General features: G+C 40.4%; 1 protein-coding gene across 1 annotated transcript in view; it reads left to right on the forward strand.

Annotated features, from left to right (window-relative positions):
• tbc1d25 (TBC1 domain family, member 25) overlaps window positions 1-14,813 on the forward strand; it is an 80,358-nt gene that overhangs the window by 11,057 nt on the left and 54,488 nt on the right. The window contains exons 2-5 of the mRNA XM_034171653.1: window positions 1,199-1,308; window positions 1,406-1,560; window positions 13,519-13,646; window positions 13,741-13,929. Coding sequence (XP_034027544.1) covers window positions 1,199-1,308; window positions 1,406-1,560; window positions 13,519-13,646; window positions 13,741-13,929 — 582 coding nt within the window. The remainder of the gene's footprint in view (window positions 1-1,198; window positions 1,309-1,405; window positions 1,561-13,518; window positions 13,647-13,740; window positions 13,930-14,813) is intronic.

Genomic DNA, 14,813 nt, shown 5'->3' on the forward strand with positions numbered 1-14,813 from the left:
ATATATATATATATATATATATGTATGTATGTTGCATCTTCCCTAGAATCCTCTGCTTGTAAACTTAATGCATGGAAAGCTGATTTAAGGGAGAAAATAACAATGAAACAATGGAGTAGTGCATGTAAAGCAGCCCAAACAGGAAATGCATAGCTCAGACTTCTACAATACAATTGGTTAATGAGTGTATACATCACTCAAGAAAAACTTAGCAAATATAACAGTAAAATGCCTGATTTGTGTAATAGATGCTGGGAAGATCTTTCACTGCCTGTGGATTTGTCCGAGAATAAAAGAGTTTTGGGAAGAGATCAGAGTGGTAGTGCAAGAGGTCTTGTCGATCGGGTTTGAGCTGGAACCAAAGTATTTTTTGCTTGGTTTATACCCAAAAGGACACAATATAAATCACCACAAATAAATCTTTATAAACATCTGTTTACTACAAGCTAAAAGAGTGATTGCCTTCACGTGGAAAGGGATGCGTAAACCAAGTATCACACAGTGGTTTAAAGAACTCGTTATGTTTGCCTTTGGAATGCTCTTAAAGGTAAACAGGAGCTATTTGGAAAAGCTTTGTAAGATTGCCGTATCTCACACGGATGGACTCATGACATTTCACTTAGGATGACCTTTTAACCACCATGTTTTTGCCTTGGTTTGTTTCTGCTGTATTTATGCTGCTTGTGTTATACTTGTGTTGCAACTTTATTTCTGTATAAAAGTTGAAACTCAATAAATATATTGGTAAAAACAAAAAACATGTGATCAATCAATTTGTATGTTATTAATACTGTGCTAACTTGCCCCCTTTACAATATCCCAAATTCTCCAAACTTTTCTGCCAACTGAATGTTTTAGCCGTATTATCTAAGTTTTTGCCACATTATAAATTGCCTGTAAACCAGTTTACAGTGATCAAATAACAGGTATAGCAGTGGAACACATACCAAATTTGGGCTGGACCATTGACCTGAGCATGTTCTTTACTGTCAGATCTCTTTCAGGCTAATTCACCTGAGGATTGCCACTAATGACGGTTTGCATGACCAGTTAATTCTTTTTCGTGTTTGGAGACCGTTGCAGCCAGTTGATCTGAGACGTTGCAGCCTTCTTTCTGCATTTCCAGTGTCATACTTGTGTTGTTTTTAGTTTTTATCTTTCCCCTGTCAGTGAGAACACTGTGTTTGTGTCATTTCAGAAATGTGACGGTGTTCTTCCTGCGGAGTTTCGCTCTTTTGCTGTTGATCCTCAGATAACGTCTCTGGAGGTGTTGCAGCACATACTCATCAGAGCATTTGACTTGAATGGGTAAGTGTGGGCAGCTGACCCCAAGTGCTGCTGAGGCTCTCTGGTTTTGTTCCAGCTGGCAGCTACAATAAATATTTTTACTTTTCCTCTCAAACAGGAAGCAGACTTTTGTCATCAGTTACCTGTCTCGGGATCGGACCGGTGGTGAAATATATCTCACTTTAGTGTCCGATTGGGATTTGGATGTTGCGTTTGTGAGTGCAGCCAAGCCACATCTTCAGCTCAAGATGGACATAAAACATTCAGAAGACAGTAAGAAGATTAATATGTCCTCTGTCAAATACTTTCAGGTCTGGAACAGCGCTCGGCAATGTGACAAAAAAAATCACTTCACCTTTCAAATTAATCTATGGGTTTCTATCACATTCAGCAGTGCTGCCAGCTTGTTGTGTGTATGTGTATTAGGGGCAGTGATGCCGGTAACGCGTTACTTAGTAACGCGTTACTCTAATCTGACCACTTCTTTTAGTAACGAGTAATCTAACGCGTTAATCTTTCCAAATTAGTAATCAGATTAAAGTTACTTCTCCATGTCACTGTGCGTTACTATTATTTTTCATTGTGGGTCGATAGCAGCATTAAACTTGGTCCGTGGGCAGGGGGTCGAGGTTCGACTGAACATCCCACTTTAAGCGAGCTGTGAGCTTTTCATCCACAGTTTTTTGCAGCTGCTCGACTCGTCCTCACCTCTTAAAGGGCGGTGATCAGCACACCTGCACTGAGCTTTACGAAGACATTTTTATACTTTTTCCCTCCTTTATTTAGAATTCTGAGCTGAGCTGCTCCGTATCGTCTCGTTAAAAACAGCTGATCCTCCATGATGCATCAACAACTAACACTATTTTCCACTCAAATGCACCTAAACTCTCTTTCTGAGGAGCACATGATGTGAAAACGCAATAAAACTTTCTTACCTGTAAATCTGGTCCTGTTTTCTGCATAAATAAATGTTATCCATTCTTTGTGCTCAAACGCCAAAGCAGGGGCGAATCCAGATGGGATGGGGGCGTGGGGGAGGGATGTGCCCCCCTCCCCCACAACAGCCCTAGATTAAAGGTCCAGTTTTGAAGCCGTTTTTTACTACAACTAATATTGCTTAAAATAATAATAATTTCGACAAGTAAAATGTTTAGAGAGAATTTAAATGTTAGAAAAATGTTAGAATTTAATAGTTACATTTATAAACAATGTAGGTTTGAAATTGCAAGTTTTACTGTTACAGTGCTGTCAACAGTTAAATATGAGGTCAAGAAAGAGGTCTTTATTTTACTTTTTATAAAACAAGTATTTATTTTCATTGAAGTCAAGAAAGGGTGACTATAAAGTGAGTTTTGGCAAAACAGGTATCATTGTCATGTTGACGTGGGTTGTTGTCGACAGCTGGGAAAGTAACTAAAAAAGTAACTAGTAATCTAACTTAGTTACTTTTACAATTGAGTAATCAGTAAAGTAACTAAGTTACTTTTTCAAGGAGTAATCAGTAATCAGTAATTGGATTACTTTTTCAAAGTAACTGTGGCAACACTGATTAGGGGTGTCACAGTTCGGTTCATATTTGTATTTAGAGGTCACGGTTTGATACGAGTTCAGTTTTTCATGCAGTATCTTTAATCAGTGAGCAGCATGAGAGCTGCCGTCTGCCACCAACACTCAGGCAAAGTGTGAATGTAAACTTTCTTTTTCATTAAATATTTAGAAATTGGATTCCATTTCTTGTCATTTGCGTTGGGATGAATTTACTGTGCAGTGCATTAAGTTTTTTTTTGTTATCATTATTATTATTTCTATGGTGAGTGACGTGTGGAGCCAGACTGTCTTCAAAATTTTGTCAGTTTGTTTTATTTTTGTGTAAATGATGGCTTTCATAAAACTGCACCTTGTACAGATTTTAAATCATTGTACACAGTGTTGCTAATCAGCAAATTTTCCATCTGTGAAACTTGGCACAAATTCATACAAAACATAAATTTTATTAGAAGTTGGTGGTGTTTTCTGTCTAAACCATGGGTTAAGGTTCTCCGTCACCATGATGGATTTCTGGCATTTGGAAAATTTAACCACACATATGCACACACACGTGGTGTCATGCATGTTTTGGGGCCGAAATATGATAGTCTCACTGTCAAAGCAACATCCCATTCTGCGCCAATCAAAGTAGCAGCAGTGTCAGCGTGGATGGCACCGCACCGCGGAGGAAGGGACCATGTGAATTTTCACTCCTCTGCTCGGTTTACTGTTTGCCGTGAGCCACGGTCCTTCTCCTTATCTTCGTGGGAACATTGGCAGACCTTCCCCAAGTAGAGCAGGTGACCCCTTTTACTGTTTGTGTTTTGGTGAAAGTGAATCTGATTAAAACTAATCCACTAAGTCGGCGTGATGTCTTTGTTTTATAATTGCCATGGCATGGACATTCGGAACTGAGCCAACAGAGCAGTAGGAGGTCTGTGATGACCTGATCAGGTCATCACAGACCTGATCAGGTCATCACAGACCTGATCAGGTCATCACAGACCATTAATCAGGCGTGATCACATTAATCAGGCATGATCACCCTGATCGATCGATTGGGTCATCTGATGATCACACCACACGGTGCTTTAAAAGTTAAATCATCACAGCACTTCTGTGTGTTCAGAGCGTGACATGAGCATCCTCTGAGAAACACACCTGCAACAGAAAAAAACACAGAGGGACTTGGTTTAAAACGCAGCCTTTCCAGCCACAAATTAAAGGATTTTCTGAGGTCATTTTTAAAAATCAGGGGCTTTATGTGGAGTCATGTCCGTTTGTGATGGTGAATTATACTGAAATGAACAGGTCAGATACTCCATGTGTGAATGAAACAGTAGTTCTGCAAACAGACCGCAGACTGTCTCCCCCCCATCTCCACCCAGGCTTTCAAGAAGCTAATATATATATATATATATATATATATATATATATATATATATATATATATATATATATATATATACACACAGTGAGGAAAATAAGTATTTGAACACCCTGCGATTTTGCAAATCATGGAGGGGTCTGAAATTTTCATCTTAGGTGCACTGTGAGAGAAATAATCTAAAAAAATCCGGAAATCACAATGTATGATCTTTTAATAATTTATTTGTATGTTACTGCTGCAAATAAGTATTTGAACACCTTTGAAAATCAGTGTTAATATTTGGTACAGTAGCCTTTGTTTGCAATTACAGAGGTCAAACTTTTCCTGTAGTTTTTCACCAGGTTTGCACACTGCGTCAGGGGTTTTGGTCCACTCCTCCATACAGATCTTCTCCAAATCTTTCAGGTTTGGAGTTTGAGCTCTGTCCAAAGATTTTATATTGAGTTCAGGTCTAGAGACTGGCCAGGCCACTCCAGGACCTTGAAATGCTTCTTACGGAGCCCCTCCTTAGTTGCCCTGGCTGTGTGTTTGGGGTCATTGTCATGGTGGAAGACCCAGCCATGACTCATCTTCAGTGCTCTTACTGAGGGAAGGAGGTTGTTTGCCAAGATCTCGCAATACATGACACCATCCATCCTCCCTTCAGTACGATGCAGTTGTCCTGTCCCCTTTGGAGAAGAGCACCCCCAGAGTATGATGTTTCCACCCCCATGCTTCACGGTTGGGATGGTTTTCTTGGGGTTGTTCTCATCCTCTAAACATGGTAAGTGGAGCTGATTCCAAAAAGTTCTATTCTGGTCTCATCTGACCACATGACCGTCTCCCATGCCTCCTCTGGATCATCCAGATGGTCACTGGTGAACTTCAAATGGGCCTGGACATGTGCTGGCTTGAGCAGGGGGACCTTGCTGCCCTGCAGGATTTTAAACCATGACAGCATCATGTGTTACTAATGTAATCTTTGTGACTGTGGTCCCAGCTCTCTTCAGGTCATTGACCAGGTCCTCCTGTGTAGTTCTGAGCTTTCTCAGAATCATCCTTACCCCACAAAGTGAGATCTTGCATGGAATCCCAGACCGAGGGAGATTGACAGTCATCTTGTGTTTCTTCCACTTTCTAATAAATAATCATAACAGTTGTTGTCTTCTACCAAGCTGCTTGCCTGTTGTCCTGTAGTCCATCCCAGCCTTGTGCAGGTCTACAGTTTTGTCCCTGGTGTCCTTATACAGCTCTTTGGTCTTGGCTATGGTGGACAGGTTGGAGTGTGATTGATTGAGTGTGTGAACAGGTGTCTTTTATACAGGTAACAAGTTCATACAGGTGCAATTACAGGCATTGACATTAGCACTTGTCCGATTGTTTGGGACAAGTGTAAAATGTGATCGGACAAGCAATATGCTCTAATCGTTGTCCGACTGGACAAGTTGCATTTTTTGGTTTAAAACGTTCTCATTCTTTATTTATTGACATCATGTCTTGTCTTGCACCTCGCGAGAAAGCGTCTTCCATTTTTCCCACCACTCTCCACGCAGCAGACAATCGGAAAGCATGATAATGTGTGCGCGAGACCACTGTATGGAGTGTGTGTTCGTAGTAGAGGCTGACATTTTTTTGGAATCCCACAGGATGGGAGTCAACTTTGCTATTTATCACGTGATTGGGACGATACGGGATTAAAAATTCATGGGAGCAGACGGGAACGAGAACCAAGGTTTTAGACAGTGAGCCGTCCTGCTGTCATTTGAGTGGTCAGTTTTCAAAAAAGACGCTGAAAAAATAGCGGGCGGCTTTGGTTAAAGCCGTCTAAAATTAAGACTGGGGCCGATCGCTGCAGCTGTGTGTGTGTGTGTGTGTGCGTGCGTGCGTGCGTGCGTGAGTCGGCTGCTGGCTGCGGGGGTGGGGGGTGTCGCTGCCTCTAAACTGTGTCTCTGCCTTTATTTCTCTCTGGACTGTTCTGACGGTGCGTCCGGTTCACACCGTGTGCAAGTGTCGGTGACATTTATACTGAAATTATGAGATGAAATAAATTGGTCAAAATTCCTTAAAATGAGAATATATGAATGAACAGAATAAAAATCACGCACACGTGTGATTAAAAAAAACCTGATGTATAGAAACACTGCAGTGATGTTCAGAAGCAGAAATCACTTAAAGCAGCTGAGAACTGTGAACTTTAACAGGCTGTTATTTTACAAAGATATTTATTTTAGAGGAATTAATGTAGTTGTTTTTGAAAAAGTTTGAAAAAAAACAATAAAATGTTAACACTTTTCCTTATAGCAGTTCTTTAATTTCAGAAATGGAACAGAAACAACCACAAATAAAAAAGTAGGAACTATATTTAAGATGAAGATAAAATAAAAATGTTGTTATATTCCAAGTTTCTCCACTCACACCCACAGAAGACAAACATTCTTCCAAAGTTGTGTCTTGGTGGCTTCCCTCACTTGTCTTCTTCCAGCATGGACATTTAGTTTTTGAGAACTGCCTACCTGACACAGATTTACCATAAAGTACCACACTGTTTGTATTTCTGAATGATTGATATAAATGAAGTCTAAGAAATATTCAGTGAGTTGGAAATGTTCATGTTTTCATCCTCTGACATTTCCCAAGAAAACTGGCTGTAAACAATAACAATAATTAACAATAAACTGTCCTGTCCCAAGCTTTTTTTCTTGGAAAATGCTGCAGGCCTCAAATGTAGGAATGGATATATATTAACAAAATAAATAAATAAATAAATAAATAAAAATAAAGCTGATCTCACAAAACATGAAATATGTTGGTTTCATACAGTCTGCAGTTACAGAAATAGAAGACAAAGTAAATGTCAGGATCATTACGTGTCCATCACCACCACATTTTGAAAAACTGTAAGACCACAGGCCATGCATTATTTATGTTTTGTGTCTTTTAGTGACTTTTTTTTTTTTAATTTGAATTAAGGCAATAAGTGCCTCCCTGTATTACCACATTTTACCCAAACGTTCTATTTTGGTTTCATCTGACCACATAATATTCTGCCAATCCTCTTCTGGATCATCCATATGCTCTCTGGCAAATTTCAGACGAGTCTGGACATGTACTGGCTTAAACGTTGGTACACGCCTGTCACTGCAGGATTTGAGTCCCTCTCTGCGTAGCATGTAGCCTTTGTTACACTCTTCCCAACCTGGTGCACATCTACAATTTTCTTCCTGGTGTCCTTTGACAGCTCTTTGGTCTTGGCCATGGTTGAGTTTGGAGTCTGACTGTTTGAGTCTGTGGACAGGTGTCTATTATACAGATAACGAGTTCCAACAGGTGCCATTAATACAGGTAACAGGTGGAGGACAGAAGAGCGTCTTAAAGAAGTTACAGGTCTGTTAGAGCCAGAAATCTTGCTTGTTTGTGGGTGACCAAATACTTATTTTCCAACATAATTTACAAATAAATTCTTTAAAAATCCTACAGTTTGATTTCCTGGATTTTTTTTTTTCTCATTTTGTCTCTCATAGTTGAAGTGTACCTATGTTGAAAATTACAGACCTCTCTCATCTTTCTAAGTAGGAGAACGTGCACAATCAGGGACTGACTAAATACTTTTTACCCCACTATACCTGTAAATAATCAATTTTATTGCCAGTTTTCTTCAGACAAGTCAAGGGATGGATACATGAACATTTCCAAGTGACTGAATATGTCTTAGACTTTATTTACATCAATAAATGAAGAAATACAAACAGTATGGCACGATATGGTAATTATGTGTGGAGTAGACAGTTCTCAAAAACTGAGTGACTGTGCAAGAAGGAGAAGAGTGAGGAAAGCCACCGAGACAACTCAGAAGAACTAATAGCCTTCTCTGGCTGTGATCGGAAAATTTTCTTAAAAAGAAGAGTTGAAAGTTTAGCTACAATTTGCCAGAAGGTACATATGAGATGCAAGCCTAGATTTGATCATTTGGGGAAAGAAAATCCTCTTCTATACCACTTCATCATGAAGCTGTATAACTGGGGATACAAAATGTCACCATTTTTCTCAGTATATTTCGAAAGGTGCTGTTGACTTGACATTTTCACCAGATGCCCCAAGTAATCCACAATTTATCAAATCATAGATGTCCATAAATTATGTGTAACAAGAGCAATTGAGATTTCTGACAGTTGCCAATCTAGATCCGGATCACCTCCAAAATTCAGTGGTGTATTCCATGCCACATTATCTATGTGTTGTGCAAATTTGGTGAGAATTTAAGTAGTTTTTAAAATTGTTATATATATATATATATATATATATATACACAGTAGTATTGAGAATAATAGTAGTGCTATGTGACTAAAAAGATTAATCCAGGTTTTGAGTATATTTCTTATTGTTACATGGGAAACAAGGTACCAGTAGATTCTCACAAATCCAACAAGACCAAGCATTCATGATATGCACACTCTTAAGGCTATGAAAGTGGCTATTAGTAAAACAAAGTAGAAAAGGGGGTGTTCACAATAATAGTAGCATCTGCTGTTGATGCTACAAACTCAAAACCATTATGTTCAAACTGCTTTTTTAGCAATCCTGTGAATCACTAAACTAGTATTTAGTTATTTAGTTGTATAACCACAGTTTTTCATGATTTCTTCACATCTGCGAGGCATTAATTTTCTTGGTTTGGAACCAAGATTTTGCTGGTTTACTAGTGTGCTTGGGGTCATTGTCTTGTTGAAACACCCATTTCAAGGGCATGTCCTCTTCAGCATAAGGCAACATGACCTCTTCAAGTATTTTGACAAATCCAAACTGATCCATGATACCTGGTATGCGATATATAGGCCCAACACCATAGTAGGAGAAACATGCCCATATCATGATGCTTGCACCACCATGCTTCACTGTCTTCACTGTGAACTGTGGCTTGAATTCAGAGTTTGGGGGTCGTCTCACAAACTGTCTGTGGCCCTTGGACCCAAAAAGAACAATTTTACTCTCATCAGTCCACAAAATATTCCTCCATTTCTCTTTAGGCCAGTTGATGTGTTCTTTGGCAAATTGTAACCTCTTCTGCACATGTCTTTTATTTAACAGAGGTACTTTGTGGGGGATTCTTGCAAATAAATTAGCTTCACACAGGCATCTTCTAACTGTCACAGCACTTACAGGTAACTCCAGACTGTCTTTAATCATCCTGGAGCTGATCAATGGGTGAGCCTTTGCCATTCTGGTTATTCTTCTATCCATTTTCATGGTTGTTTTCCATTTTCTTCCACACGTCTCTGTTTTTTTTGTCCATTTTAAAGCATTGGAGATCATTGTAGATGAACAGCCTATAATGTTTTTGCACCTGCGTATGTTTTCCCCTCTCCAATCAACTTTTTAAATCAAACTGCGCTGTTCTTCTGAACAATGTCTTGAACGTCCCATTTTCCTCAGGCTTTCAAAGAGAAAAGCATGTTCAACAGGTGCTGGCTTCATCAGGGACACCTGATTCACACCTGTTTGTTCCACAGAATTGACGAACTCACTGACTGAAAGCCACACTACTGTTATTGTGAACACCCCCTTTTCTACTTTTTTTTACTAATAGTCCAATTTCATAGCCTTAAGAGTGTGCATATCATGAATGCTTGGTCTTGTTGGATTTGTGAGAATCTACTGGTACCTTGTTTCCCATGTAACAGTAAGAAGTATACTCAAAACCTGGATTAATCTTTTTAGTCACATAGCACTACTATTATTCTGAACACTACTATATATATTTTTTTATGCAATCCATCAAAGCCTATATAAAGTGAAATCTTGATCCAGAATCTGGATCACCTCCAAAATTCAGTGGAGTCTTCCATGTCTTAATTTCTATCTGTGGTGCAAATTTGGTGAGAATCCGTGAAGTAGTTTTTAAAATTTTTATTTATATATATTTTTGTGACGGAATTCATCAAAGCCTATATAAAGCGAAATCTTGCTAACAGACAGGCAGACCAATAAATAAACACAGATGATTTTATTACATCCTTGGTGGACGGAGTAATGTGAAATGACACAGGGAAAATGTATTTAACACCTGAAGAAAGGGAGGTGAAAAAAGACTAGGAAAGCGAAGACGCCGGCTGAAATTTATCAGTAATTAGGAAGGAGTCCTGCCCCTTGTCACTGCAAATTAATATCAGCTCGTTCAGTCCCAACTGATGGCCTATTCACAGGTGTCCCATTATGAAGGTGTCACACAAGAAACAATATGATGGGTAAAAGCAAAGAGCTCTGTCAAGATCTTTGCAACCTTACTGTTGCAAAACATACTGATGGCATTGGTTACAGAAGGATTTCTAAACTTCCGAATTTTCTAGTGAGCACTGTTGTCATTATCCAGAAGTGGAAAGAACATCATTTCACCATAAAATGGCCACGGCCAGGGGCTCCTCACAAGATTTCTGACAGAAGAGTAAAAAGAGTTACCAGAAGGGTTGTGCTACAGCCAAGATCACTTATGGAGAACTTCAGAAAGACCTGGAAGTAACAGGTACAGTTGCTTCAAAGAAAACAATTAGTAATGGTTTCAGAGAATGAAAATAAAGTTGCTAGAATGGCCCAGTCAGTCACCTGACTTGAATCCAACAGAAAATCTAGGGAAATAACTAAAGATCAGAGCTCACAGAAGAGGTCCACAGAACCTTCAAGGTTGGCGCCATTCAGAAGAATGGGGCAAAAATCACACCTGACCAATGCATGTGACTAGTTTCTCCATAAGGAGGCATCTTGAAGCTGTCATTACAGAGAAAGGCTTTTGTATCAAGTATTAAATAAATTTCAGTCAGTCTTTTCCCTGTGTCATTTCATCTTGTTACATATAACTTCATTTATGGACATCTATGGTTTGATTTACAGTGCATCCAGAAAGTATTCACAACACTTCACTTTATCCACATTTTGTTATGTTACAGCCTTATTCCATCATGGAGTAAATTAATTTTTCCCTTCAAAATTCTGTTCACAACACCCCATGATGACAACATGAAAAAGTATTTTTTTTTCTCAAATTTATTACAAATTTAAAAAACTAAGAAATCACATGTACATAAGTATTCAAAGTCTTTGCCATGAAGCTCAAAATTGAGCTCAGGTGCCTCCTGTTTCCACTGATCATCCTTGAGATGTTTCTGCAGCTTAATTGGAGTCCACCTCAGGTAAATTCAGTTGATTGTACATGATTTGGAAAGTCACACACCTGTCTACATATAAGGTCCCACAGTTGACAGTGCATGTCAGAACACAAACCAAGCATGAAGTTAAAGGAAGACAGGATTGTCTTGAGGTACAAATCTGGGGAAGCGTACAGAAACATTTCTGGTGCCAATGAGCACGGTGCCTCCTTGGGATTCCAACGAGGGCGGTTGCATCTCCTCCACTCTCCCTTATCTCTGCTTTCTGCTTTAACCTTCAAGTCCCTCCTTCACCAGACTGTGAATTCCTCAAATTATACTGGATTCTGGATCTATTGGACTACTATTGGATTAACCATGGAATTGATCAGCTGGTCTCTGAACGCTATTGACGCCATCTTTTCTACAAGAGGGTCAGGACCGGGGGATCCTACCTGCCCAGATGGAACGTATCCTGCGGGCTATGTTCTTGACTCCTGGGAGTCGTGGCGTGTTGCATGCTTTGCGCCTTTCTCTGTTGAGGACGTCGAGGATTTATTCATATTTGGTCTTATGGTAGCAGGGCTGGTACTTTCTCTCTTATGTGCTGCCCTGATCTACCAGAAAATTGGCAAGACGGCGGCATCAAGAACCACGGCCCCTCGCTTGTCCATCATGATTAATGAGGTTGGCAAGGCAGTGCATTCTCAGACTGCGATGACTCGAACTCAGACGCAAATTGGATGACATCTTGGAGCAGATGCGTGCCTTGCAGATGAAGTTGAAGATTTCAGAGGCCGGGGAATATTCTTAATTCATAATTGGGATTTGGTTGTTCAAGTGGAACTGTAAAAAGTGTTTTTCACTGCTCAAACCACAACACGGCAGGCTTATCAGCCTGAAGGACAAATTACCCGACTGTTTTCCTCCAGAGGAATGTCTTCTGGCCTTAATGATTATTTGGCTGTTTTCTTATTTTAACTCACAAAGACAATAAACTGTTTCACTGAAGCATGCTCCACTCCCTCTCCCCACCCCCCTCCTACCCCCATCACACACACCCCACTCCGGCTTCTGCTCATGTCATCCCTTCCCTTCTGCGGGGACGGTGCAGTTTTAGCTGGAGCCCCCGTTCCTCCCCCCAAGCTGACGGTGGCACATCTCAAGGTTGCTGCGTGACCTTCACCCACTTGCCTCAATTCGGATAACGGACTTCTTCAAACTTACTGCACATAAACAATGTCAAATGTGTATGTGCTGTCTTTAATTCTGATGTGTGCCATTATTACAGTAAACAAGTAATAATTGTGGACTAATTGCTGTCTGAGGTAACTGGAGTGTAAACAGAATTTCTCCACTGTGAGATCAATAAAGTATATCTCATCATCCATAAATGGAAGCAGTTGGTCTCCACCAGGATGTTCCTAGAGCTGGCCTCCTGTCTAAACTGATCGATCGAGGAGAAGGACCTTAGGGAGGTGACCAAAAACCCGACGGTCACTCTGTCAGAGCTCCAGCATTCTTCTGTGAAGAGAGGAGAACCTTCCAGAAGGACAACCATCTCTGCAGCAATCCACCAATCAGGCCTGTATGGTAGAGTGGCCAGACAGAAGCCACTCCTTAGTAAAAGACACATGGCAGCCCACCTAGAGTTTGACAAAAGGCACCTGAAGGACTCTTAGACCATGAGAAACCAAATTTTCTGGTGTGATATTTTTAATAAATTTGCAAAAATAATAATAATGTTGTCATGGGGTGTTATGAGTAGCATTTTGAGGGGAAAAATTCATGTAATTCATTTTGGAGTAGGGCTGTAACAGAACAAAATGTGGAAAAAGTGACGCGCTGTGAATCCTTTCCCCATGCACTGTATTTATATGTGTGGATTACTGGGGTTGTTACTGACATCTGGTGAAAATTTCATGTCAGTAGCATCATTAGAAATGTATTTACTGGGGAAAAATGTGTAAAAATTATTTTAAATGATTTTACTTTTAAACAAGTGGTGGTGCTTTTTTGGTGGTGGTGGTGGTGGTGGTGGGGGGGCACACTTTTTTGCAGTAAGATGTTATTGGCGTATTGATCAAACTCACGCTGACATGCAGGCTGTATCAGACCTGTGACATTTTGATCTGCAGAGGATGACTGACATGGAGCCATTTGTGTAAGTTCACACCACTTCGTGTTCTACTCTACTAGGCCCTGTTATGGAGGACTGGGACATTATAAGCCCCAAAGATGTGATTGGTTCTGAGCAGCTTCTTGGAGAGAGGACTAGATCATTGGCATCTGCAGCGCTTCCATTCACCCAGTCTCTTCTGTCCCAGGTCACCCATCGTTTATTAGAATCTTACAATAACTTTCCACTCACAGGAGCTTTGAGCCAAGGTCGTTTGATCATGTTCTTGTACGTGTTTTCAGGTGGGTCGAACACTGTCCAGAGTCCAGCAGGCCTTCAGCTGGTCTTACGGGGAGGAGATCAGGCCCTTCAAGCCTCCTCTGAGTGATGCAGAGTTTCACAGTTATCTCAATGGTCATGGCCAGTTGACACGACCTGAAGACTTAAGGCTGCGAATCTACCACGGAGGAGTGGAGCCTTCACTGCGTAAGGTGCAGTACGATACACAGAGTGCGTGTGTGTGTGTGTGTGCACGCACGCACGCACGCGTATTTTCTGGAGCATAAGTCTCATCTGTTAGGTGGCACTGTGGGTTAGTGGTTAGCACTGTTGCCTCGCAGTAAGAAGGTTGTGGGATTGCTTCCATCCCTTTCTCTGTGGATTTTGCATGTTCTCCCCGTGTCTGTGTGGGTTTCCTCCCACAATCAAAAACACATTTAGGGTCTGCTCCTTTCTCTGCCTGTGACCAAAGCAGCGTCTCTACATCTGGAGTTGGTCCTCGGGCGCCGGACTGTGGCTGCCCACTGCTCCTAGTGTTTGGATTGAGTTTAACTGTAATTAGGACGGCTAAATGCAAAAGATAAATTGTACAAGTCACACCTTTTTTTTCTGTATTCTCAACTCTTTAATTTGGGACTTTTGTGCACTGCGGTACATTAGTTTTTTTGTTATTAGAGTGTATGTTGTGTAGTAGGTATTAAAGGCACTGCGCTGTGGTGGTTTGAATCATATTTATCTAATAGATTACAATTTGTTCATGTAAATGGGGAGTCTTCTTCACAGACTAAGGTTAATTATGGAGTTCCACAAGGTTCTGTGCTTGGACCAATTTTATTCACTTTATACATGCTTCCCTTAGGCAGTATTATTAGAAAGCATTGCTTAAATTTTCATTGTTACGCAGATGATACGCAGCATTATCTATCCATGAAGCCAGAGGACACACACCAATTAGCTAAACTGCAGGATTGTCTTTCAGACATAAAGACATGGATGACCTCTAATTTCCTGCTTTTAAACTCAGATAAAACTGAAGTTATTGTACTTGGCCCCACAAATCTTAGAAACATGGTGTCTAACCAGATCCTTACTCTGG

Source organism: Thalassophryne amazonica, chromosome 6 (assembly GCF_902500255.1).
Source record: "Thalassophryne amazonica chromosome 6, fThaAma1.1, whole genome shotgun sequence".
NCBI classification, from domain to species: Eukaryota; Metazoa; Chordata; class Actinopteri; order Batrachoidiformes; family Batrachoididae; genus Thalassophryne; species Thalassophryne amazonica.